This window comes from Rhizopus delemar, genomic scaffold (assembly GCF_000149305.1).
Source record: "Rhizopus delemar RA 99-880 supercont3.2 genomic scaffold, whole genome shotgun sequence".
NCBI lineage: Eukaryota > Fungi > Mucoromycota > Mucoromycetes > Mucorales > Rhizopodaceae > Rhizopus > Rhizopus delemar.
The window spans coordinates 4,757,400-4,783,677 of record NW_027137828.1 but is presented as its reverse complement, the minus strand read 5'-3'; the positions used below and the strand labels follow the sequence as shown (position 1 = coordinate 4,783,677).

Below are 26,278 nucleotides of genomic sequence, written 5' to 3'. Positions count from 1 at the left end.
CTCCCATTCCAATAGTGTGGATAACAAAGTTGCATGATTCAGGGATATTTTTTTCAACTGTAATAAAAGATGAAGTTACTTTCTTTATCCGAACGAGGGGAAAGTTTTATTAAATGGGTTTTCTTTGAATCTCCTTAACTTTATTGTCTTCCTCTTCCTACATCTCCTTTGAATGTACATGAAAGTGTATTGAATGAAGTAATACTCTAGTTCTCTATCCTCCTTTGAGTCCCTTTTAAAAATTTATTTTTCCTTGGTGTAAAATATTATAACTCGTTCATCCTTCTTTTTTTTTATTTCATTTTATTTTAATAACAACAATAATTTTTAATGACACACTTGAGCGACTTTAGTTTTTTACGTAAAAGCAAAGACACACAAAAATATTTGCCAGTTATTCATTGATATTATAGAAAGAATGGTGTCATTCGCGTACCTTTTCGCTTGGTATACGTACCGAGTTTGGACTTTAGACCGTTTTAGCTGCTTACATCCAAAAAGATTAAAACAAGGCGAATTGAAAAGTATTGTTACTTTACTTGTCTTATTTATGATACCATTTCAGCTATTTTATGGTAACCAGAAAAAGAAAAAGCTTAATCTTATTTCTGTACTCAAATTATACAAGATATAACATCTGTAACAATCAAGTATGAAGAAGGTTTTGCTAATGTATTTGGACATATCTTTACAAAGCCTGAAATTATGTGGACAAAAGCAGATCAAAGCCTAGTTATCCCTACAGGTACATTCATTTTCACTAGAAACAAGTTCATTTATACTCCTTTACATTAGAATACAGCTTATGCATTGGCTTTTCACTACAAACGTAAGTAGCAGACTATAAAACCCAATACAACAATGCTCATACATTTTTCTTAGTGGTACTTTAGTATTACTTCAATGTTTTTGGAATTATCTCGCAAACTCAGTTGCAAGAGCAAGTTTTATGAGTAGTAAAGAGTTCATGTTTTATATCTTTTGGTAATAACCTAGTTTTTCATTTGCTTACAATTAATTGCCCCCTAATATTTGCTGTTAGGACTTTTACCAGTTTCATCATCTTTCCTGTTTTACAATACAACTTTTCTCGTGATATTTATGAACCAACTTATAAAGAAATCATGCCAGAGATGGTGTATGGTATTGAGCTCTTTATTGTCGCGTGTCTAGGTGTTGTCTCTCACTTTCGGTTTAAAAAATTACTGAAAAGTTCTCGCGATACAGTGAATGGTAGGTCCATCATTCCAAAAATTCGCTACTTTCAAGAGATCAACCTGGTCCTATCCACCGTACTGTTTGGACACGGTACCTTATTGACTATTCTTAGTTGTGATGGATTGACAGGAAGAAAGTATTTGAACGCTCACAAATTTTCTGCGGATTTTTTCATTTGCAACAGTAAGTTGTCTAAGAATGATGCTGTCTTTTATTTATTTTACATAGTTAACATGTGTGCTGTTATTACTTGGTTTTGTATGATTTTAATCTTTCATCCAAAGCAACAAAACCCTGCTGCCGATGAAGACCCATTTGCAGATGATACATTAAACAATCAAAGTGGTATCACCAGCACTTATGGCCAAACAACAACTCTTGTGATAACAAACTCAATGATTTCAAATGAAAAGGATCTCAAGGGAGTAAAAGAAGAAGCTATCCACCCTCTGAGTCATTCTGGTGTTACCAATACTTATCCAGTTAATTATGAAAACCCTTTCAACTTTGGTCCTCTCCCAATTCCTCCTGAATCAAGATTTAATGATAGAAAGAACACCTCCTTTTCGTCCACTGCACCCTCCATGAATACCCTTGTGTCTCAAAGTAGCCCTGGAAAGGGATGCTCCAAGCCTTGTACACCCTATTTTTCTGACCAAGAACAGGCCTTACTCTACCCTGAAAGAAATCCTTCCTATACATCAGAGAGCTACATTCCTCCTCCACTTTCTCCCGCACGTAAGGTACGCGATATTCCAACAGTTGCGACAGAGCAAGCACGAAGAAAATATAGTCATTCAATGACAACTTCTCCATGTACTGAGGATGTAGGCGAGTTTGGCGTTCCAGATGTTGGACAACGTGGTATAACTCAGCGTGATGCTCATGGTAAAAGCCAACATCATTTATCATCGCCACCACCCCCTTCCCTTCCTCCTTCTTTTCCTCCTTCAGTACCTTTTTCATAATAAATTACACATTCAATGCAGAAACCTGATTTAAAAATCGATTTTCTATGATGGATTATTGAGGTTTAGTGTAGTGCTGCGCATTATAGAAATAGCGACGTACTATAGTACGAATATATACATAAAAGATCCTTTGATTCCACATATTTCTTCTACTGCTCATTGTCTTCAAGCTCTAATTCTTAAGTATAAGTAGATATCATATGTTTATCAATCTCTATGTCATGAATACTTGGTTTTAACTCGAGAAAATTGAACAACAATATTCTTGTGTGTTTATGTTTCCTTTTTTAACGTTCATAGATTCTCTTTAATAGCTTTTTTTTTTTTTTTTTTTTTTTTTAATCTTCGCTTCCTTACCTGGTATCAATATCCTGTTTTTATCTTTCAGTTCGCTGCATCTGAGAGCAATTTCAAATGAATATTCAACCTCAGCAAGCTGAGAAATGCCATTGATGAACTGAATCATGCAGGAATTTTGGGAACCAAAAGCTATAAAAAGCATATAAAGTTGTTTTGCGGTGGCACATCAAGGGCAGTTGAAGCCAACTGAACTTGTAGCAAGGCTTGAGCTTTTTGTTTATTTTTATTTGACGGACTGAATGTACATCCTGCTCTGATGGATCTGTCTGAAAGTATTTATGACAGCATCCAATCCTTTGATCGCACAATCCACGTAATCACGTTACTTGTACTCAGAAAAACAACCTCTGTGTAGTATCTAGTCTATAATGACATCTTAAATTCAACGTCTTTCAATTACAACAAGCTGTTGATAAAGTAAAAAGCTCTTAAATGTCACTAATCGTCAAATCTATCTTCATCTTCCTACGGATTTTATTTCATCTCACGGCACTGTACAAGCGAATCGAGACGTTACTCTTTATTTTTATTAACAAGCAAAATTTTTTTAAAAAAAAAAAAAACTATATCTAGAAACTCTACTAAGGGTTTTGTACAGAAGTGCTATTGAAGACAATAATTGATATAAACCTAAGAGTATACAAGGAAAATAAAAGATTTCGCTGTCTTTGGGATGGTGATCTTTAATGAGAAAAAAAAATACTCAAAATTGTATTCAGATAACTTGTATCTTAAGAGTTATTGGTGAAGTTCTTGTGCTTCAATGAATATATTCATTTTGGATTTATTTGATTTGCATTGCCAATAGCCAATCAAAGGTTGTAGTGCTTGATAATTTACCTAAAGATGATGTTTGCGTTCAAGGTATTAATTTAATACATATCCATTAGCTATACTTTATGCTAGGTTGTTTTCTTTTCATAGTATCACATGCTTGGATCGTTGTAGGAAGAGGACGGAGAAGAGAATGTTTATAATGTGCATAGAAAGTACTTTTACTACACAATGACTAGATGCACTGTCTAAGAAATGAAAATTCTTAATTTATGCAAAATTTACAATTAATAGACTCAAACTTTTTTTTGGTTTCATTTTTTTTCTTTCTTTCTGCATTAATAAAATGGATAAGAAATACAACATGATTGAAAAGCGTAATAGTTTCTCGGCCTATATTCCTATGCACAGACGTACCGAAGAGCATGAGATGTTTGCTAGAAGAGGCAGCATGAATAAGTATAGATCGGGTGAGTTTGAAGGAAAGAGATCTTCTCGCCGTTTTAGTACCAATAGATTGAGCCGCAGCAGCTTTGATGAATTAGATTATGTTTGTAACATTTCTTTTTATGAATTGATGACTTAAGAGACAGATAATAACATGTATATAATAGAAGGATAATAATTCAGATGCTGAATGTCCTCAAGAAGACTGGGAGAATGTTTTAAGGCAATATGATCGATATGGTTCATTTGATGACGATAGAAGAAGAAGTAGGAGAGCCAGTCGTTTATTAGAGCCCTATATTGATAATGTTGCAGGTAATAATTATATAAAAATGAGTTAATCTGATAATTGTGTATAGTACAAGTGCCTCCGCCAGAGGAGCCAACGACTATATTAGATTGTTATGACTTTCCTTCTTCTTTTCAAACTCATCATTTGCATGACATATTCAGAGCTTATGAAAATATGCGCGGAGGCTACAAGATTAAATGGTTGTCAGATACTCGTGCTTTGATTATATTTGAACATCCTGCTACAGGTACTATTGTTGGTATTAAGTTGTGCTAGTGTTAACGTTGTATTCTATAAAAGCCAAAAAAGCATATATCGATAACGTAACAAATGCAAGTGCAAAGATACGTCCTTATGATGGACCTACTGATTTCTTAAGACGTAATAGCAAGATAGCACAATAATTATGTTTTTTAAGGAAGAATAATAAATAAAACAAACAACAAAAAGATAAGATCGCATTCAATTAATTATAAAACCATAAAATAATTTATCATTCTTATTATCATTATCAATCATATAAATAATGAGCTCAAACAGCTGTGTGTATCTAACGAACAAGGTCTAATTCATCAATTCTTTTGCTAAAGTTATAATTCCTCTGCAGGATCGGTAAAACTCACTAGCATCTCCAGTATCCCTTTTGTATGAAAATAAATGTATGGCTTAGATGTGAAGGTTCATGTTATATAGAATATTGTACTGATCCCAACAGACTTAGTGTTGCCAATTAATCCTTGACACTGTTGGTCATAATGTCATACGCACTCAGTTCCTTATTCGAAAAAGTCTTTATAAACTATAGTAGGATTATTTCTTTCGTAATTCTGCTGTCAAGCATCAGTCTTTCTCAATCAAAGAACCACTAAGATCATATGATTACTTTGCTGGTTCTAATTTCATTTTCGTTTGCACCACAGGAAATCAAGCTATGTTGATACAGCTAGGCGTTTTAATGACGCCCTAATATATATTCATACAAGCTAATCTTTACTCTTTATTGACGTGTTTTCCATGTTCATTTCAGACTGACTATTTTGTTATATCTTACTGTCACTGAAAACTCTTTCGTAGTATTTTGACATCCTTGGTTAAACATTGTTTTTAGCACCAAATTATATGGTTTGTGGGGGATGGTTTCTGAGGATCTTTCTATGTTTTTTCCGAAACTGATGCTAACATCCATTATGTGTATATTTGAAATTTCAAAAAGTGATAAGTAACACTACTTTGATTACAGTTGTATGTTGTCTATAATTTGTTTGTCTGCTACAAAAATAAACATGATCTCAAGCACACTAAATAAAAATGACAATAGGAGTGTATCATCAGTCAATGGCAACTATCCATTGATACTATCTGTAGACTATTATGTTTAATATAGTTTTATAGGATTATGAAAGAACAATTGGCTACATACAATACTTTAAAACGTTACTTTTATAAAGTATCGAATATTAGTATAAAACTACCACCTAAGTTTTTTCAAGGACACAGCGTTCATTACAATCTTGATTATATTCATAAAAAAGTTTCCTGAAAACGATAAATTCAAATTTGATCCAATCAAATTAGGCATACCGACTTACAAAAATACATGCAAGCTTATTTTGATTCCTTTGAGTGTAATTATTAGATCTGTAATTCATCAAAGCCCACAAATCAATGAAATTACAAATGTTACATGGAAACGTAACATTATCTACAATAGAACAGCTCTAAAAGAATATATTGCTCAAAAATCAAAAAATCCAGGATCAAAGCTTTTGTATGATGGTGATATCTTGATTTCTAAACATCTTTTTATTAATGCAACTATACTTTATTTCTTTAACAAGCATCCTATTATAGCATATACGTTTAGTGTTATAATCTCTATTTTCTATTTCCAATTTTACCTTTAAGTAAGCAACAACATCAGAACGGTCCTTGGCCTTCTTGAAACCAGCAAAAGCCATCTTAGTACCGGGAATGTACTTCTTGGGGTTTTCAAGATACTGAAAAAGATGATTGTTATTAAATTATCCAAATAGATATATAATCCATATACTTACGTCAAAGAGGGTTTGTTCGTCCCAAGTGACACCCTTGTTCTTGTTGGCAGCGGTGTAGTCATAACCAGCAACTTGACCAGACTTACGGCCAAAGATACCATGAAGGTTAGGACCAACCTTGTTAGCACCACCTTCTTCAACAGTGTGACATTGAGCACAACGAGTCTTGAAAAGCTTAGCACCAGCAGTAGCGTTTCCTTCAGCCATATTTAATATAAGTAGAGTGGGGGGTTGAAAGAAAAAAAAAAAACAAACAAAAAAATTTGAATTTAAATATGTTTACAAGCCCCCCCACACACTTCATCTCTTATTTCAGACACCGCATCCAACCGGTAACTTCCGTTTTTTTTTTTTTGTTATTTCGTATTAACTTATCTATATGTTTATACACTTCAATACATTTCAATTATCAGATAACAAATAAATTTATTTAATTCATCAAGCTATTTTTTTTTAATATAAAAATAAAAATAAAAAGTTATGGTTTAACAAAAAAAGAAGGAAAAAGAAAAAAAAACCGTTTCTCACACGCACACCCTCCTTATTTTTATATAAACGAAATTATGAGTCAGCTTCTGTCGCCGCTTCTTTTCTTTCTCTTTCACTCTCTTTCATACTTTTTTTTTTTGTAAAGAAAGGGGAAACACTATCTTTTTTCTTTTTGTTGGTATTGGCTCTGAAAAAAAGAAACTTGGTTTACTCTTTTTGATATGCAAGCAACAACAGTTTACTACACTGCAACTTACCCATCTTCTTTTCCTAATGCTGAAACAAGTACCACTAGCACGTCTGCACCCGCTTCAAACACTCAGCCAACGGATTTAAGTTCTCCTCTTGGAAATGGTATAAAGCGTAAACAGGTGAAAAACGCATGTAGTAAGTATTTAATACTGTGATGACGATATAGCGTTAGTATTAAATAGTTTGCAGCTAATTGTCAAAAGGCTTGCAAAAAATGCGACGACGCTAGACCTTGTCCTCGTTGTATGAAATATGGTATCGCAGATACTTGTGTCAATTCAGTTAGAAAGGAACGTAAAAAGGGTATTAAACGTGGACCTTATAAAAGAAGGCAAAAACAAAATGGTAAAGAAAAAAAAAGATAAAATGCGTTATTCTATATGACGTGCTTACATTGAATTGTTAGCTGATGGAGTTAAAATTGAAGTTAAGCCAGAATATAACAATAGCCAAACAGTGACTGAAACTGCTACTACAAACGAAAACACCCCTACTACTACTCCCAGCACTGCAACGCCTGCTTCAGGTAACACTACTATCAACTCTACAAATGGAATTCCTTTTGGTTATCCTCCTAATTTGAATCAGTACGGACAACCTGCTTATGATACTTATTACAGTGTTGCTGATGCTGCCGCCGCCGCTGCAGCAGCTGCAGCTGCTGCTACCGTGAACTCGAGTGAATCTGGCACACCAGCAACCACTGCATACTCAAAAGATCAAATAATTTCACAGCAGTATGTATTACCTATCTATTCTCCTTATCCTGTTTTGGTTAGAAACACAAACGAAAATAGTCAAAATAATAATCAAACCAATACAAGTTCTGAACATGGTACTCAAACATCTCCTTTTCAACAACATTATCAATTACTTCAACAGAGTCGTAAATATATTACAATTATAACACATCTTATTCTAATCTATACAAATAGTTCAACATGAAAGTAAAATCAATCGCTACACAGACATCTACTCCTCCTTCTCCAACAAAGAAGGAAGAAGATGAAAATTCAAAATTTGCTCGTTTAACTCAGCTTTGTTCCGCAGCATTAAAAGAGAACAAAACGAATGAATCGGACAATGTCGAAAAGAAGGAATAGGTTTTTTTTGTGATAATAAAGATGCATTTATATAAAAAGCGAGACCTTTTTTTTTTTGACAGGACAACTCCGATTCTTTACCAGCCATTGGCTTCAAATGCACGTATACTTAATTCATAAGCTGTAAATGTTGCGCCTGCTGCAGGGATACTGAAAAATCCATTAAACATTAAAAATCAATGAAACTTGGGCTTTTTTCTTTTTACCTTCTTAATATCGTAGGTGCTATGCCACGAAATAAGGCATTTATTCCATCACGTAAATAAAGTTGCTTTAATACCTTTGTTACATACAATCCTCTGGGTGGCTCCGTTTGATTTTGTACCTATTTTTATATTTGCATAAAAGGTTTCCTGTTGATTTATTATTTTTCTTACCACAGATTTTACTACATCCAAAGGATAACAACACACCCAGTATCCGATGCCACCCACTGCTCCTGCAGCCATCAATTCTAATACAGTGGCTTCTCTTTTCTCCTGATCTGTCAATTGTCTCTTGACCACTTCAAATCCAGTATAAAACCCAGCATAGGCTGGTATCTCTCGGATGATCGTGGCCCACATACCTCGAAATAAGCCGTGCGCTAGACCATCACGCCGAATTAGATACTTGGCACAATCCACAGGACCATTGAATTTCTTTTGTTCATATTGTGCTTGTAGCTTGATCTTCAGTAATTCTACAGGTGAGGCCAAGATACTGTTGACGATACCTGCGCCTGCACCCGATATAGCTATCTTGTCCAAGGACAGTAATTTACCTTCCTTTTTGAATTGATTCTTGATCATGGAATTGGATGCAAACAAAAGAGCATTGACAGCACCTATCCCCATCAAAGGACTCGCCATACCTTGAAATGATGAGTCCCCCTTTTTTTCTCTTAATCTATTTCACTTTGTTACCTTTATAAAGCGCCAAGAAACCTTCTTTTTGTATTGTTTGGATTGTGCAATCCCAAGCACCTTTAAATTTACCTTGATCTAATTGAAGCCTTACTTTGATTGTATCTAAAGGTTGACCAACAAGCACATTGGCCATACCACCAAAACTAAAAAAGCAAGTTTATATTTTTAAAATAGAAATTGCACGACTCTTTTTTTCTTTTTTTACTTTCCAGAAATAAAATCTGCTGTAGCAGATACTGGTTTTGTCATGGACTAGAAGAGAGAAAGAGAAAGAAAGCAAAGAAGAAAACACTGTTTTTCTTTATTTTATTTAGGATCGTGTGCTACATTTTTTTTTAGATTTATGACAAATTCAATCACGACTCCGCTGTGAATTTTTATCATCATGCTTGACAAAGACCACCTGTGGTAAAGATAGTGGTAAATAAAATCCAAACGACATGCAATATCAACAGGATTAAGCTTGGTGAATTCGATTCATGCCAAAAGTCTAAAGTAGCAAGGAACACCACTGGATAAAGAATAACAGGCTTGGTTACATAAGGTGAGCAAGGATAGGTGCATGATGCAATCTAATCAATATATTAACACATAAAAAGATTATTGATGCCTTCCGTTTATACCTTAAGTGCAGCAGTGATTGATTTTAATGCCTTAGCATACTGCTTATCATTTAAAACGCGACGTGGAGGGTTGGATGAACTCAACAAGAGCCCAACAGGTAAATCTGGTTCCTGATCCGAATCTACTTTGTATCTTTTTCTGGTATTTGACTCTTCTTCTTCATTTGCAGGTGAATGATGATTATCTATACTTGAGCGCTTTTTTAAATCTCCAGGTTCTTCAACAATGACTCGGCTCGATTCACTTTCAGCGGATGGTGTATCTGATGGCGAGGGTGTGTTATTCCAATGAAACATGCTTGTTCTTTCTCTAATCTTAACTAATATCTCATTGCATGAAGGGCGTTTAGAGGGATCCACGGATAATAGCAATCGTATCAATAACTTGAGTTCATTGGGTACATCTGAATCGATTTCAGGGTTGTTTAACGCTTCTAAATATAAAGGATTTTCTTGCTTGTACATATCAAGCCTTGATTTTGGAAAGTTGACTCTACAAGAAAAGAAAATGGTAAATCTATATACTGAGATAACTGATACTTACTCCTGAAATGACAAAATTTCTTGTCTGAGGATGTCCACATCATCAATATTGCTGTAGGGTAAACGTGAATAACACAAATAGTACAAGACCATACCCAAGGACCACATATCTGCCTTTGGAGAATAGTCTACTGTATTTCTGCCTCTTGCATCCAATTGTACATGTTCAGGTGCCATAAACTCCAATGTGCCTGTTGCCCCAGTCCGATTATTTCTTGGTATTTCGTCTTCACCATCCAAGTCTTCACATTCACCAAAGTCAGAAATCAATACGCGAGGACTACAAGAAAGTATTAAATAATGCATAAGTAGCAATTTCCCTCTCATTTTAAATCTACACACATGCCATGATATCCATTTCTGTTTCTGTTATCGTACTGTAATAACAAATTAGGAGGTTTCAAATCTCTGTGTACTATATTATGTTGGTGTAAATGAGCAAGGCCTTGCACAATATCTAAAAAGAGGGATCCGATCTCTGTCATTGTCAGTAATCTTTTCCCTGCAAGCGTGGTCTCTTCTTGTTCAAAAACATCCTGCTCCCTGAGCTGTCTTTTGATGCGTTCCCTTTTGGATTCTTTGCGCGTCTTTGTAGTAGATGGAGGAGGAACAGGGGTCACTAACGGCTCAAAATATTCCTCTAGGTTACCACCATTGGCACACTCCATCAAGATGAATAAGCAAGGTACCTCAGGACCAAATGGACTCAATTGACAAAACTCGAGCCAAGAGTGCTTATAGGTCACAATATTGGGATGTCTTAATCTTTCCAGTAAATGGACCTCTCTAAGCATCCTCACTAACCAAGTATGATTATTGCCGATAGCTACCTTTTTAACAGCATATTTGCCCAACTTGACACCATCCAGCATGTGCTGTATCTATAATAAGCAAACTACAATGGTAAAAAAAAATATTTTTATTTACCTCACATAAAAACACACTTCCTCTAAATCCTTTACCAAGTTTCTTCAATTCAACAAAGAATTTTGAATAGTAGCCTTGATTGAACGCATTTTCATTGAGATTAATAGATGATGGATCTAATCGATGTGGATCAGGACTGAATGTACTTGAGCGTGATTGGATAGGAGAACTATGGTTAAACAATGCTTTAATGATTAAACTAATATAAAGTGGTGTCTATTTTCTTACTTATTTGCAGTGGTAGTAGTAGAAGAAGCTAACAGTCGAAAATAATTTTGATCCATGTATTCTGGGACATTACCCTTTTGCATAATGATTTAATATATCATTAACAAAGGATCCGTCATGTTTACTTACTCTTTTCTCAAGAGGACGATGACAATAAGGACACTTTTCTACTTCAGGCTATTATTTATACATAGTTAATGGCGTGTACAAAAAAAAAGAAAAAAAAAGAAAAAGGTTTACTGATAATGTTGCAGAACTCGCTGTTGCTTCACTAACGAAAGTGTTTTCAGGTGAAAACCTTTGTACTGTAACTGATTGACTGTCTTGATTATACAATACAACTTGACCTTTAGTGCTATTCTGCCTGTATATGTGTGTAAGCTTACAAAGTACTTTTTTTGTTATTAAAATTGCATTTTACAATTCTTACGAAATCACTGTCCATTCTCGATAAGGAACAAGTTCAAAACTATTGCTAGAGCTAGGCTCATGCTCAATAGTCAGATAATGGCCTGTTGAAAGAGATCGTTGTCTTTTTGATAACACAACAGTTCTTCTTGGACTATCAGGCGAAGGTTGGTAATCGCTAGGCAAATATGGTAAAGGAGGCGGAATTCGTGTAATCTGCTGTCCACTAATTAAAGCCAAAGCTTCACTTGCTTCTGATTCACTCGCTCGACGTTTATTGTGTGATATTGGTTCCATTCTGGTTGAATAAAAAGAAAAAGAAAAAACACACTTACATTTTTTATGCAATTTATCTCACGCCGTCACTTTACATTGATTGAGTGTCACCTCGTGTTATTATAGTTCTTAGTATGAAGAGACAGTTGACAAAATTTACTATTAGGCATTCCATTATAAAAGAAATACAGGTATATCAATTAAATTAAGACTATAGTTTTTTATTTAATAAAATAAGCAAGTATGTCGTGAAGATGAGTCATGAATGTGACTTGGAGAAATGCGTATAAAAAAGGCTTGCTTCCTTTTTCTTTTTCTTTTTTAAATATTAAATAATGACTGTATTGACAAGACTACAAACCATTTCATCTCATATTTCAACCAAAGTAACCCCAAAACCAGTAATTTCATTTATTGGTGCGGGAAATATGACTGAGGCTATCTTATCTGGTTTACAATCCTCTGGCTACCCTCCTTCTTATTTACGCTATTCTGAACCAGTAGATAAAAGACGTGACTACTTGAAATCAAAGTATCCGCAGATCACTGGTTTCAATGATAATACCAAGGCTGTTCAAGGTGCAGATGTAATCATTTTGGCGGTTAAACCTCAAGTTTTACGTTCAGTCATCGCCTCTACAACTTTTACTGATGGTCCTTCAGCGTTAATTATATCATTGATCGCTGGTATCACCACAAGAGATATTGACAGATGCTTAAAGACAAAGCATGCCATTGTAAGATGTATGCCTAACACTCCAGCCTTGATAGGTGAAGGCGCAGTAGGTCTTTACGCTACACAATATGTTAATAGCCAACAAAGAGATTTGACCGAAAACATCATGAAATCAATTTCAAAGCAAGTTTCTTGGATTAATGATGAATCGCTTATGAATACAGTTACTGCTATCAGCGGCAGTGGACCTGCTTATTTCTTTCTGATGATGGAAGCAATGCGTAAGTGATTAAAACATTCTATATAAGAAAGGTTGCTTAATTTGTATTGTAGAGAATGCTGCTGTTGAAGCTGGTTTATCACCTGAAATTGCAAAATCTCTTGTATTACAAACGTGTATAGGGGCTGCTCGAATGGCTCAAGTATCTCAAGATGACCTAAGTACATTACGTCGTAAAGTTACTTCTCCAAATGGTACAACGGAAGCAGCTATTAAATCGTTCGAATCAAATCATTTTCGAAAAATTGTATCAGATGCTGTGTTTGCTGCCAGAGATCGAGGGAAATCTTTAGCTGAAGAGTTTGGTAAAGTTTAAAAGCATTGCAAACACGCGCACACACACACTCTCTCTCTTTCTCTCTTTTCTTTTTTCTTTTAATTCAAAGCAATGTTAACCCAAGCGTTATTATTTTATCTCCTGTACCAGGGGCTTGAAAAAGAGATAAAGCTTAGTAAAAATAAAATCGGGTTTTCTTGCTACTAAGTTTAATTGTATTGTATTTCTGATTTAGACATCTTTGTGACAAGCAACACATTTTTATATTTATCAAGAGCAAGCTCACAAAGAAGAAAAAAATCGATGAATTGATTCCGAATAGTATAAAGCAAGGGCGATAGTATGTGATCAAGAGTTTATTGATAAACGTAAATTTCTATTTTGTTGATTTCTTTAATGCTTTGAATTCTTTTGCAATACTTTCTAATTCTAGTTGATCTTGTTTAGGAAGTAAAATCTCCTTTGATTTATGTGCTACTTCCTTTGCAGCAGGTTTTTTATTCTTTTTATTCACTTTATTCTTTTCATCTGTCTTTGCTTTCAGATTTTTGTCCTTTTTCTTATTGTCTTTTGTCTTGTTTACTTTCTTTTCTTGTACGCCTGTCAAACTTTCTGTCATATCCACATCGTCATCAATTTCCTTCTTCTTTGGTTTCACTTCCCCTTCCTCTTCTTCTTTAGCTTCTTTTTCTTTTTTTGTGATATCTGACCAACATGCACCTACGCCGTGTTTAATCACTTTTTGTACACGAGCTTTATCTTTGTCTTGTAAAGTGGGATAGCCTCTAAATTGTTCAATAGGGATTCGTGTTAACAAAGTAGGCACTATAAAAAAAAGTCATAAGCTACAACTATATGGGCCATTTTTATCTTTTGTTTCTTACCTTTCCAACACTTGAAATGATACCAAGTATGTCTTGCAAGATTCTTTTTTTCTTTGGGACTCTTTCTATAAATCTCTGCAGCACGAAGAGATTTATTGGGAATTATCTTTTTACAAGAATCACATTTTGATTGCTGTGTTTTAGCATATTCAATACAGTAAGTATAGATCCCTTCACTACTTTTTTGTTCTGTCATTTTGAAGGAAAAAAAAATATGAAAATCTTTTTTTTTTTTTTTTTTTTTTGACACCTGCAAAGTTCGGACCGGACTTATTTTGTAAAGCAGAATATTTTGGACAATCATTCAACAGGTTTGTTTGTAAAAATGCTACTTTTGGTTTCGAGTTTGCTGCCTAACGATCTCGTTGTAGCTTTCATATCACTGTAAGATAGGTACCATCTTTAACTATCTCTTATTAGGATATGCTCCCTTCTCCTAACTTGTTCCTTAATACAAAAGTGTAATTGATAATATAAAACCAACGCGTAATTAAGATGTTTAAAATTCAATTTATAAGTTTATTGATTTATTCGATTCAGAGAAGAGGATGGTATATATTAAGGCTTAAGAACGTTCTTAATGAAGTAAGCGTTGTTATCTCCAACCATGTTTCCAGGAACTTTGTAGGAGCAGGTATACAACTTAGCACCTTGACCAAGATTATTGCAAACCTTGACACCACAACCAACTTGGGTTGTTTCTTTCCAAACAATTTGGGTAAAGTGACCAGTGTCCATAGAGAAACCGGGGTTGCTGTAATCATAATCCTTTACTTCACTATACCATCCATTAACAACGCTTCCCCAGTTGGGATAACCCAAAGCCAAGTTTTCACCATATTGACCCTGGCTATGTTCAAATTCACATCTGTTAGACCATTTTTGGGCATAGGAAGCCAAGGCATTGTTCCATTTTAAAGCAGGAGCATGATGTTTGGCACGGACCTTGTTGTGTGCTTTCAAAATATTCTTACGGGCAGAAGCAGAGAGGGCTTCAGTAGTTTGTACAAAGGTACACAAGACAACAGCAGCAACAGCCAAGAATAAAGTAAATGTGCGGAAAGACATGATATGAATTGAATGAAAATCAAATCATCTGAAACATGCTCTTCTTTATATACTAAAAACAAACGTTACACTAAACGGATCAACAAATTTATAATTTAACAATTGAAACATATCCTCAGCTATAGAAAGCACCCGGTTTAAACAGAATACTCATATATAATTAAATCTAATTTACAACTAATTCATCACATAATAATGTCCGTACAACATAAAAATAAAGTTACACGAACTAGCATTGGCGGCTTCTGAAAAGAAAATAAAGCGAGGAAGTTTATACAATAGTCCCTTCTTGATAAGCGTTTAAACAAGGCACAATTCCTTCCAATTGCTTTTTGGCAAATATATTTCATCATAAAAAGACTATCTTCAAAGTATAAACTTTATAAACAATTAGAAATAAGCTACAATTGTCGCAAACGATTCTCTCTCAACCAATATTGCAAAAAAATCAGGGTCTACTATTACCTCGTTCGTATCTCCGCTTCATGAATTGATGAACAAATAGCAGGAGTAATGTGTAATATACAAGAATTGTAACACTTATGAAAAAATACAGAACACGTTTTTTACTTGTACATGTGTCTGGATCAACTATTCCAAAGGTGCGATTCACGTTTGACAAAACCAATTTTTCAGAATTTGCATTCACGTCAAATGCTTTCTTTTTTTTATAGCATTCCTGTTCTTTCATTGGAAATTAAACGCTTCGTTTTACTCGGAAATTATTCATTCTTTGTTATGTCAGTTAAGCGACTGAGCTTGATAGGATGGAGAAGTTCCCATACACAAATATAAATGACTGGAAATTAAATATAAAAGACTCCTACAGACAAGAAAACATTGTGTTTCCAGATGCCTGAGTACTAAATAGGCACCAATTTTTTTATGGATGAATATTTTAAAGTTTATTAAAACTCATCAAAGAGTATAAGGATTCAAATCATGCAATTGTATTAAACAGAGGCATGTCATAAGTATAGAAACACGTTAATGTAATGAATTGAAGCAGGTAGTTTTGATATTTCTTTCTGCATTTGATTGACAACAAACTCGTCCAAAACAGGAATCTGTTCAAAGAATTGTTACCAGTGCGCTATCCATATAAATCGGATGCTTGTAGCCAAAAAAAAGTCGTATGTTGTAAACTTGTCGTGATAATTTAAGATGTAATACTTGTAAAGTTTAATTGTAGGTAAACCCTAGATTATTGCGCTGCAGTTAAAATCTTTAGGATTCGACAAGTATCTCTTGAAAGCTGCTTTCCGCGAGCCTTGCTTTTGAATACAAGTAAAGAACATGTGCTGCTCTGTTTCTGATAATTTGCATAGTGGACAATATTCGTCTTCTACGTTTGCTGGGATGATTCGTGCAAGTTGAATCGGGTGGATAATTTTTCTATGAAGAAGTCTGTACCAAGCATTTCTAGGAATGGTGTGCTTAGGACTACTAATAAAAGCTTTCTATATGTTGTTATTTATACTCGTTATTTATTAATTTGTGTTAAAATTGAACATTGTCTTTGATTGACGATTTTTTCGTTGCTGTTATATTAATATCATCATGGTTCGTTTGTTCAATGAATGGATCAAAGTTGATGCTTGATTCAGTAGGACGGTCTTCATTGTCAAAATCAAGACCAATGGATTTAGATGACTGTAAAGATATAAAGAATGGCTTGAAGGTAATATTTCCATTTAAAAAAACGCATTTTGACTTTTTGCAGAATATTTGGTGAACCACAACGTTGCCTGTTTTTGAATTGGACGCCATTGGAAAAGAAATATCACTCAAAGAAATAATACGCTTTTCGTACTTGAAGGAACTTGTTAAACTTGAATTTTTTTGCAGGTCTTCTTCGCGTATATCTTTGGAGGGAACGAGTAGATTAGTTTGTAGTGATATTGTCTAATCGCTTTCGGCAGATGAACCAAGGTAGGAGTCTGAAGCACTAAATATGGGGATCAGTGGATGGCGGCCTTTTTGTCTTACCGCAAGATCTGGAATGCTTAAATGTCATAGAGACGATACGTGAGAGGACGTCAAATTAAGGTTAAAAAATAAATACCGGCATCTTGTACAAGAAATCCGGTATCCGTTGATGATTGTTTAACAATAATAATTAGATATATTGAGCTGGAAAACTTTTTGCCGGGTTTCTACGTTCAGTAATGAAACACCACCTTTGTTTTTTGGTTGTTTTAAAGTTTTTCTGGAAATTCTGGGAAATAGGTTATAGGTCACGAATTAATACACACTAAAGACGCCTTTCGATAAAAGCTTTTTAAAGGACTAGTAACACACAGAAAATGCCACAACGTGGAGAGTTTGGGTGTATTAGCAATGCGCATCCTGCCATAACCAGAGAATTGATGCTGTGAATGAATGTTAAGTGAGCTTTCAGGCTTATTGATGATTTTTTTATAGAATGTAGTTCGTTGATCGGTGCTGAATCATATTGGGTATCCAAGGTAATTGATGTAACCTAATAACTGAGGATCAAAACACCTGAGACCATTATGGACTATCAGTTTTTTGAGCTCTCGATTGTTAAACGGGGATATACAGGCTAAGAGATATGATACTGACTTGGAGTAGTTTACTTGAGAGTTAGGTTTATCACTGTATATTTTTAGACGTTCCTGTAACTCTATAAACTCTTCCTTAGAATTGATAAAGATTAGCATATGGCCCGTATATTCTAGTAATTTGACTGATCTTGGTGCTGTTAATTGTAGATCAGAGCTGTGTCTTCTAGCTTTAAGACAGTAACCGCCAATTACCTTATTGTTAAGAATAGATGGTAAGAATAGCTCTACTGCAAGATTGAAAAATATAGGTAAAATTGAGTTTTCTTGACATAGTCCACGCAGTTGGTGTAAACTGCCAGATAAGGATTTATTCACATTGACTGAAATTAAGTTGCTAAAGAAAAGATTATGAATATACTCGATGAATTTATCTGGAAAACCAAACTACTTTAGTACTTTATACAAGCGTTCTAGATGAATGCGATTTTAAGCTTTTGCTTGATTTAATATGACCCCCAAGTTTTCTGACATTGACTTTTATTTAGAGATATCTTCCATAATCAATTGGCAGGCAAAGTTATGATTATCTATGAACCTATTGTGCATAGGATATGGTTGGAAACGATTGATTACTTTGGTTGAGGTATCCCATTGTCCTTCCATTCGTAATCTTTGTAAAGGCTTTGTAAGTTGTATTTATAAGTGAATTTGGGCGCCAGTTTCTTAGATTTGTAAAATCGCCAGTCTTTGGTAAGAGGCCAAGCAAGTTTGTTGACATGACTTTGGAAAAAGCTTTTTGGTGATAGTTACATTGAAAATATCTAACACTAGAGACTTGCAATTAGAATCACCCATAATCAAGCTAACATTTCATGAAATCACCCATGCCTGGGCTACTTTTGTGAGGAGTTCTTTTCGATCCATCTAGAATGTCATCGAACAAACTGTTGTTTATTATATGTTTAGCATCGTTTGATGATACCTACTTGTCTATCATGTTTAACATGAACTCGAGATCATGACGATCGATAGGTTCTGTGAAGTAGAGTGTAGAATAAAAATTGGAAGCTGCATCGAGTTTCGTAGTAATATCTCAGCATTCCAAGCCATTTTCTGGAAGAAAAATCTTGGAGATATGTCGCTTGATAGTTCTTGATTCAGCTGCTCGTTTGAGATACCCTGATGGGTTTTTATTACTTTCTATCCATCATTTACCTGCTCTGAGGATGTCTATTTCGGTTTGTAACTTTGCAAATTTATCCTCAACTTTAGGAAGTAAGATATTCAAATGGGTTATGTTGTTGAAATATCATCGAAAAACATCATTTCGCTAGCTTTGGAGCTACTTGATCTGTTCATTCCTCTATTTACATCTATTTCTGCGAAATGTTTGAGTAACTGTTTTTAACCATTTCCTTGAGAAGATCATATTGCTCACGAAGAATGGTGTTATTTTTGGATAACTTATTATTAACATGTTGTTCTGATTGTTGATTGAGTATGTGTATGTATGCTAGGTTTTTAGCTAAATTTGGATTTGCTCTCCAAAGACCTTTTCCAGCTGAAGAGATTCCTACGGAGAAGCTTGTAGATAAAAGAGCGTAGTATTTCCATTCTTTATTCATGTATTAAACATTCCCATTACTGAAATTATTGTGAATACTTTTGTTTGCAACCATATAGTCTATACAAGTGGATGAATCTGTTCTTCTGGAAGTTGATTGGAGGCTAATGTTTTCTTTTTAAAAAATTTTATACTATCTTTGAGAAATTATAAACTGTAGAAAGTGATGTAGGGCTTTTCAATTGTTGTGTGCTGTGACAAGTATTGTTACCAAATGAGAAAATTAAAGTTCCCTGCTATGAAGGAATTTTGAATAATAGTACCTGAACTATCCATAGAGTTTAGATTATGAAGTACGCTCGAAAACATTTGCGTCGGCTGTGTTACTTGCTGGAGCATAGAGATTTAGTATAAAAATGGGGTTTATAGATTTATCTGACCAAATGAGTTTTACAAGTAGAAGCTTTTGATCATCAGATTGTTAAGTTGCTCCAAACAATATACAAATACTAACCTTGTTCCCAAGATGGGATTTGAGGGTAAAGGGTTCATAACTTTTTACTTTATCCTTAACAAGAGTAACATATTCTCTGCAACTAAACCATCCATAAAAATAGAATGTTGATCAATAGCTTGGAGAAAAACTGTTTGACTTCCCAGAGTAGTATCATCATTATTATTTGGCTTACTGTTGAATGAAGTACTTTGTTTTTGGTCTTTAACTGTTTGCATTCATGTTTTGAATTCAAAAGGTTTATTGTTAAGGTTACAGTGATAATCAGCTACATCAGGAGAAATTATTAGTCTCGCTGGTAATGGCATGATTGAGTCCTTAGAGAATGTTTATTTGATTTTATCTATTAAGGACTGAGCAGGGTGAAATAACGTTATTATATATATCTTATTTTTGTCTTCTTTCATTCAATATCCCAGTATTATTCTTGTATTTTTCAAAAATAAGAAAGCTTATTTGATAATCTAGAAACAATATTACTATAAACTTCTTGTGATTCCAAATCATTGCTACACAAACCAATTATTGTCTCTTTCTCAGTGACACAGCTAGAGAAATTACGATTTCTAGCAGTGTAAGAGGTATATTTATACTTAGGACAAGGAAGGTAAGTTTTGCATAATCCAACTTGATCAGGGGGCATGAATAAGCAAAAATATAGTTATTCTGAGAAGTAACAATATAATTGAGAGTTGGATTAGAAAAGGATTCACGTATAAAGGATTATTTCGAAGGAATACTTAATCTATGCTTTCTTAAAAATCCAAACAACGTTCATTATTTATGGTTCCTGTACCTATATAAATCGATTTATCAGCATCGATACTATCGGCCTTTTTTTTTTTTTTTTTTTTTTTTTTTTTTTTTCGGCAAGCGCATTCTTCCTCTCATAGACTCTGTTTGGATATTGAAGCAAAATACATTACAAGTAAAAGAAGTGGTTTTACGTGAAGTTCATAACAAGAAAAGGAAAATGAATTATAAATGCTTTCCCACATTGGACATCTAAATCACAACGCTTTGTGCGTAAACATGAAATTTATTCTTGAGCGTTATCAATAATATAACAAATATATGGGCGAGTCACCCTTATTTTTACAATTAGTATGTAAAGGCCAAACGACTCACTGATTCAAAGAGATCGCCTCCTATTCCTCAAACGAACGAATGATGCCTACCTTCATTGAATATATATAATTATACAAACCTTGTTTATTGAACTTTCTTTTAAGTATAGTTTGCTCTCTTCTTCTCAATGCATCATATGCTTTCAATTTTAATTTTCTTTAGTAGTTTATTACCATATATACCTCATATTTGAAACATTGGACAAATAGAATAAAAAGCATTGCTATCATACATTAATGATCTCTCTCTCTCTTTTTATTTTTATTATGTACAAAAAAGTATTCTTCTATATGCGTATGTGTTTTTTTTTATCATGCAAATAAATGTAACTGTGTATATGTTTTCACTGCTTTTTCATAGACACCTAAAAATACACTTCCACCAATAGATATCCACATCACTCGCGGTCCAACGCCTGCCCATAGCTTTTTTGCGCCTTCTTCTGTTATGATCTTTCTCATAGTTTCTATTAAACTTGCTTCCCCTGCTGTTTTTGAAAGCATGATGCGGGTTTTACAAACGTCCAAAGGGGTTGTAATAGCTGCTGCTACACCTCCTGCTAAAGATCCCATCAATGCAGCTTCATAAGGCTCAACTCTTTGTTGTTTATAACTACCATATGTAGTCTTTAAATACTCATACAGCGGGAATTGTATACATGTAAAGGGTATTTCTCGGGCGACAGTAGGTAGAAATCCTCTATAGAAGCCTAACAGGCCTTCAGTACGCAGTACATTGGTGACTGCATTTGAGGTTGATTTGAATTGTTTGATCTGCATACGTTGTTTAATGACTTCTGTTGGTACACGTACGGTACATGCGGACTAATAGTAAGATCAATACATATAGGATCATGCATCAGTACTTTATTCTTTCTCTTCGTTGACTAAAACTTACTATTTCTCCAAATGTAGCTGCAACCATATAGGTAAAAGGCGTATTACTTTCTGTAGAAGCACCTAGTAATCTTTTCGATGCCTCATATGTGACAAAAAACAAAGATGCTATATGTGTACACACATAAGATTAATGCTATCCAAATCTTTTTTTTTTCTTCTTCTTCTTCTTCTTACCATTCGGTGCACTTCCTACAACTGCAGATAAAAGTCCAGAATAAATACCTCGAAAGCCTCCGGAAGCTCTAAAGCCTGCTTTTGATTGAAAACGGGTTTTTATTGTATCTATTCAAAAGGTGTCTTAGATATAAGAATAGATAAGTTGAATGTCATAATACCTAGAGGATATAATGCTGTATCAACAGCCATACCAGCTACTGCACCTGCCATTAAGGCCTGTCTAAGATTGGCCTGATATGTGGCTCTCCCTGTATTGCTTTGCATTCCTCAACTGAAAAAAAGGGAGAGAGAGAAGATTGGTTAAAAAGAAAAACAAGGAAAAAAAGCCATGGATGTCTGACAGTAGGTTTCCACTTCAAAGTCACAGATCATGTCATCCAATAAAACGTTGGCTCAGAAACATTTCCTTTCTTGTTCTTTTATACACTCTTCAGAAATTATTTGCCAAACTTTTGAAAAAATTAGCCATTTTCCTGAGGTAATAGCCAAAAAATAAAAATCCTTTTAGAAAAATTCAACATATAAATTAGCCATTTTGTAGTATACTTCACTGTTTCTTTTTACTTTGATTAGTCCCTAGTTATGAGTACTTTTGTATACGAAGACGGTCTTGGAAATTTTGTGGGAGAGAATGGAGAAGAAGCAGTAATTACTCAAATGGGGGTTGACGATGAAACTTATCCACTAGACAGCGTTACGAATTATGATCAATACATTGACTTAAAGTCTTCTGAGAAGTAGGTTATAAAAAAGGAAGAAAAAGTTGAGCGCACTGGTGAATTACTAGTCGAGGTTCATTCAACAGGGAAAGGAAGACGTGCTTACAGAAAGTACTCGGACGAGGATAAAAAATATTTTTTGAGCTAGTTTATGAAAAGGGTCTGAAAGTAGCCGAAGCCACAAGGAAAATAGACATACCTACGCAGACTGCCCAGGGCTGGTATGATAGAGACCAAAAAGATCCACTAGATATTATTCAGCGGAAAACTGCTAAGGACCTTGTTGGAAGACCACCATCTTTAGGCGAGGAACATAGGGTATTTTTAGTTGATTACATTGATAAGTAGCCATCGTTGACAGTAGATGAAATAATGGACGGTTTATCAGCTCAATTTATGGACTTCAGCATTTCTAAAACTGCTGTATACAATTTCATGAAAGAAAAATGTAGAATCAGCTTGAAGGCATACTTCCATTCAGTGGAAAGAAACTCATCTGAGAACATCAAAAGAAGATACGAATGGATTAAAAGATGAATGGAGACTGATATTGACTATCTCAGTAACTGTATATTTATTGACGAAGCTACTTTTCATATCAATATGAAAAGAGCTGTAGCTTGGTCTAAGATAGGTAGTCGTGCCGAAGTAGTTATAACCAAGTCAAGAGCAAAGTCTACGACCATATTTGAGGCAACTTCTCCATATGGAGCCATCAATGTGAAAGTGAGAAAGCCAAGAGCCGTTAATCCAAACAAGAAGAGAAAGGCAGGAGGCGGTAAAGCTGTAATCAACACCCAAAGTAGAAGCGGTACTGTCACAGGCCACTATTTCAATTTCATATACGACACAATGGATGTTTTAGACAAGCACCAGGAGTTCAAAGATTGCTACATAGTAATGGATAACGCGCCTATTCATAAGAACGCTGACATTGAAAAAAAAGATTAACAGACGGGAATATGGTTGTGTATATCTTCCTCCATATTCCCCTGAGCTAAATCCTATTGGAACAGTTTTGGTCTGTTTGTAAGAGCAAAATGAAAAGAGAAGAACTCTTGCAAGAAGAAACATTACCCTCAAGGATACGTGATGCATGCAATAGTATTCTTTTGACAAGGTTTGAAGATTGCTTAAATAGAAACCATATTTAATAAAGAAAGAATCACATTTAAATAGCATAATTTAGTTAATTTGTATGCTGAATTTGGCTAAAAGGATTTTTTTTTTTTTTTTTTTTTTTTTTTTTTTTTGGCTAAGATTATCTCAGGAAAATGGCTAATTTTTTCAAAAGTTTCGCGAAAAGAGAGGACACCATTTCTGAAAATAATGTATCCATTTAAAAATGGAGTTATTAATGACAACAATGGGCAGTTTGAAGCGCTAACAAGGTCTAAATTTCATTTTCTATGAAATCATTCTATTCTGGATACCAATACAATACTATTGATTTCGAGTAAATATTGACTTTAATAGTTTATGCATCATTTTTTACTATTGATACTTCTTTCCTTTGCAGCACTGATACGCGATCATTGATTAAGCCAACAATTTATTAGATGAAAATCCTATTAATTCTTTAAGTTTCAGTTTATTAAAGAATTTGTATTCATAATCTTCAATAACAAGCATTATAGTGATGAATGGCATTCAAAGTCTATACTAAAACTTATATTTTTTCCAGAATAGCTGTAAGCTATGCTTATCTTGACACCCATCATTTGAGCCTGTTTAGCCATTAACTTTTGCACTTCTGATATCATTTCTGGCTCGTTATGCACCAGCAAATCAGACCATTTAATAGACTTCTGCTATTATACAGGTGGACAGAATCAAATAGATATACTTTTTATATAACCCAGGCTATCTGGTGAAATTGGTGTTCAATATAAAGTTATTATAAGCGAGCCACTATATAACTTTTTTTTTTAAGAAATTGTATCTATAGCAATAACTTTTACCTTAATGATAACTCTAAAAAAAAGATGAACTAACGTACTTATGCATTTTTAGCCAACTGTATTTCATGGAGAACAATATATCAAACTAGGTCATGACATTCTCCATGTTTTTTCGGAAAGTAACCTTCGCTGTATTTCTTTTTTTGTTTTTAGGGACTAAAATACGGAATTATTCATAATCCATTGGATTTAATTCCTAAGATGTTAGAGTCCCAACTATTTTGAATTGCTATGACAGAGCTATATCTGTTGCTGCGACATCTTTGAACTTGCTCTTTTCATACAGCAAAGCCTTTGCTTGGTTAATAAGAACATGTTTAATTTCTCAAATCGAGGTCTTTAAATATAATTAGAATTTTAAAAGGTAAACTTGGGAAGAAAATTGCCCAACAAGTTGAATTACGCGTTCACAAAGATCTATTTTCAATCTAACTTTATTAAAGTTTTCCTTCTTCTTTAGCAATTATTTTTTCTACTGCTTCTTCTACATTTTCACATACAATGTGTGCTGGATATTGACTAGAGTTTCCTTTCCCGGTGAATACACCTGTTCTGACAAGAACACTTGTCCAACCATATGCATTGGCACCTTTAATATCTGCTGCAGGATTATCACCTACAGCATATATATTTCTTTTTTGTTTGGTGCCAGCAATGAAGTCAATGACTTGTTCAGCGAATTGGTAGGTTGCTGCGTGAGGCTTTCCAAATGAGGTTGATTGCAATTCATGGCCTGTTAATGTCTTGTAGAGTCCTTCAAGCGCATTTTTAAGGCACCTTGTCCAATCGAGGTGCAGGGAAATCAGTGCTCCAAATCTACAATTTTTAAAAGGAATCAATTTACCACATTATTTCTATTTACTCTGTTGCTAACCTACAAGATCATTCTATATAACAATGTATTAATGCTACATTCTATCTTTAAAGAAAAAAAAAAAAACCCTACATTGGACCAGTAAAGAGGAACATCTTGCACAGAATAATCTTCTTTTCTTGTACCAAGTACCCCCTTTTTTGAGCATAGTGCGTCCAACATGACTTGTATATCTCTACCCCCTATATTTTTTTGTTTAGTTTGAGCAAAAAGGATTAATCAACGAGTGCACTTTACAATCAAGAGAATCATAGAACATCATTACTGCATGAATAGGTAATTCCGAAAATTCAAGGGGGTGAGGCTATAAACAATAAAAGGGGATTAAAAGGCAGAACAGATAGTAAACATGCTTTTTACACTCGTAAGAAGAGACAAATCTGTGATTGGCTCAGAATGGGGCCATGCAGAATGATTCCAGTGCATAACATCGTTTGGAGTAACTACATCTTGGAATCCATACCTGATAAAAAAAGAGATTTCCTTTATAAATTCTGCTTCAATTTGTATTTCTCTTCTTTACTTTTTGGCAACTTCAAAGCATTTTCGTCCAGCTCCGCCAACAATAAGCACTCGTTTGTCTTGATATTTACTCACGAGGTTTTGCATAGGCGAGTGAGATAAAATAACGGCTTTTGGGTCAATCTACTGAAAATCAATGTATTTTGTTGTCTAGTAAATAAGAAAAACAATACCCTGACACCAACTATCTCACTGATTTGCTCTGCTTTTTCTTCTTCAGTGACACCTCCACCATTGGTTAATAAAACAAATGGCACTTTTCTGGTTGAATTATTTTTGGTAAAAGGGATTTTATATGGGTTTCATAATTCATTACTGTTTTTACCTATTAGCT

General features: G+C 34.3%; 13 protein-coding genes across 13 annotated transcripts; 7 read left to right on the top strand and 6 right to left on the bottom strand.

Moving 5' to 3' along the window:
* Positions 1-705: 705 nt before the first annotated feature.
* On the top strand, positions 706-2,186 carry RO3G_04092 (uncharacterized protein; the record flags this gene model as incomplete). Its single annotated transcript, XM_067658682.1, has 5 exons — positions 706-745; positions 796-829; positions 883-984; positions 1,043-1,401; positions 1,447-2,186. 5 exons carry the CDS (start codon positions 706-708, stop codon positions 2,184-2,186), a joined length of 1,275 nt encoding a protein of 424 aa, XP_067514783.1.
* Positions 2,187-3,669: 1,483 nt separating this feature from the next.
* RO3G_04091 (uncharacterized protein) lies at positions 3,670-3,909 on the top strand (the record flags this gene model as incomplete). Its single annotated transcript, XM_067658681.1, has 1 exon — positions 3,670-3,909. One exon carries the CDS (start codon positions 3,670-3,672, stop codon positions 3,907-3,909), a length of 240 nt encoding a protein of 79 aa, XP_067514782.1.
* Positions 3,910-4,236: 327 nt separating this feature from the next.
* Positions 4,237-4,338, top strand: RO3G_04090 (uncharacterized protein; the record flags this gene model as incomplete). The annotated part of the gene is made up of 1 exon (XM_067658680.1): positions 4,237-4,338. One exon carries the CDS (start codon positions 4,237-4,239, stop codon positions 4,336-4,338), a length of 102 nt encoding a protein of 33 aa, XP_067514781.1.
* Positions 4,339-5,892: 1,554 nt separating this feature from the next.
* RO3G_04089 (cytochrome c) lies at positions 5,893-6,323 on the bottom strand (the record flags this gene model as incomplete). Its single annotated transcript, XM_067658679.1, has 3 exons — positions 5,893-5,904; positions 5,961-6,059; positions 6,117-6,323. The coding sequence occupies 3 exons, from the start codon at positions 6,321-6,323 to the stop codon at positions 5,893-5,895; spliced, it is 318 nt and encodes a 105-aa protein (XP_067514780.1).
* A 503-nt stretch (positions 6,324-6,826) lies between these two features.
* RO3G_04088 (uncharacterized protein) lies at positions 6,827-7,802 on the top strand (the record flags this gene model as incomplete). Its single annotated transcript, XM_067658678.1, has 3 exons — positions 6,827-6,976; positions 7,040-7,202; positions 7,264-7,802. The coding sequence occupies 3 exons, from the start codon at positions 6,827-6,829 to the stop codon at positions 7,800-7,802; spliced, it is 852 nt and encodes a 283-aa protein (XP_067514779.1).
* Positions 7,803-8,162: 360 nt separating this feature from the next.
* RO3G_04087 (uncharacterized protein) lies at positions 8,163-11,894 on the bottom strand (the record flags this gene model as incomplete). Its single annotated transcript, XM_067658677.1, has 13 exons — positions 8,163-8,285; positions 8,338-8,786; positions 8,938-9,011; positions 9,074-9,120; positions 9,306-9,440; positions 9,492-9,984; positions 10,036-10,314; positions 10,413-10,915; positions 10,962-11,130; positions 11,190-11,263; positions 11,319-11,366; positions 11,430-11,553; positions 11,620-11,894. 13 exons carry the CDS (start codon positions 11,892-11,894, stop codon positions 8,163-8,165), a joined length of 2,793 nt encoding a protein of 930 aa, XP_067514778.1.
* A 407-nt stretch (positions 11,895-12,301) lies between these two features.
* On the top strand, positions 12,302-13,145 carry RO3G_04086 (pyrroline-5-carboxylate reductase; the record flags this gene model as incomplete). Its single annotated transcript, XM_067658676.1, has 2 exons — positions 12,302-12,830; positions 12,883-13,145. The coding sequence occupies 2 exons, from the start codon at positions 12,302-12,304 to the stop codon at positions 13,143-13,145; spliced, it is 792 nt and encodes a 263-aa protein (XP_067514777.1).
* A 337-nt stretch (positions 13,146-13,482) lies between these two features.
* Positions 13,483-14,186, bottom strand: RO3G_04085 (uncharacterized protein; the record flags this gene model as incomplete). Its single annotated transcript, XM_067658675.1, has 2 exons — positions 13,483-13,931; positions 13,991-14,186. The coding sequence occupies 2 exons, from the start codon at positions 14,184-14,186 to the stop codon at positions 13,483-13,485; spliced, it is 645 nt and encodes a 214-aa protein (XP_067514776.1).
* A 362-nt stretch (positions 14,187-14,548) lies between these two features.
* On the bottom strand, positions 14,549-15,058 carry RO3G_04084 (uncharacterized protein; the record flags this gene model as incomplete). Its single annotated transcript, XM_067658674.1, has 1 exon — positions 14,549-15,058. One exon carries the CDS (start codon positions 15,056-15,058, stop codon positions 14,549-14,551), a length of 510 nt encoding a protein of 169 aa, XP_067514775.1.
* Positions 15,059-18,604: 3,546 nt separating this feature from the next.
* On the top strand, positions 18,605-19,191 carry RO3G_04083 (uncharacterized protein; the record flags this gene model as incomplete). The annotated part of the gene is made up of 3 exons (XM_067658673.1): positions 18,605-18,635; positions 18,673-18,861; positions 19,112-19,191. 3 exons carry the CDS (start codon positions 18,605-18,607, stop codon positions 19,189-19,191), a joined length of 300 nt encoding a protein of 99 aa, XP_067514774.1.
* A 1,912-nt stretch (positions 19,192-21,103) lies between these two features.
* Positions 21,104-22,078, bottom strand: RO3G_04082 (uncharacterized protein; the record flags this gene model as incomplete). Its single annotated transcript, XM_067658672.1, has 4 exons — positions 21,104-21,616; positions 21,690-21,796; positions 21,866-21,973; positions 22,027-22,078. 4 exons carry the CDS (start codon positions 22,076-22,078, stop codon positions 21,104-21,106), a joined length of 780 nt encoding a protein of 259 aa, XP_067514773.1.
* A 160-nt stretch (positions 22,079-22,238) lies between these two features.
* RO3G_04081 (uncharacterized protein) lies at positions 22,239-22,609 on the top strand (the record flags this gene model as incomplete). The annotated part of the gene is made up of 2 exons (XM_067658671.1): positions 22,239-22,346; positions 22,442-22,609. The coding sequence occupies 2 exons, from the start codon at positions 22,239-22,241 to the stop codon at positions 22,607-22,609; spliced, it is 276 nt and encodes a 91-aa protein (XP_067514772.1).
* A 2,808-nt stretch (positions 22,610-25,417) lies between these two features.
* On the bottom strand, positions 25,418-26,031 carry RO3G_04080 (uncharacterized protein; the record flags this gene model as incomplete). The annotated part of the gene is made up of 5 exons (XM_067658670.1): positions 25,418-25,435; positions 25,495-25,604; positions 25,660-25,726; positions 25,783-25,885; positions 25,946-26,031. The coding sequence occupies 5 exons, from the start codon at positions 26,029-26,031 to the stop codon at positions 25,418-25,420; spliced, it is 384 nt and encodes a 127-aa protein (XP_067514771.1).
* Positions 26,032-26,278: the final 247 nt, after the last annotated feature.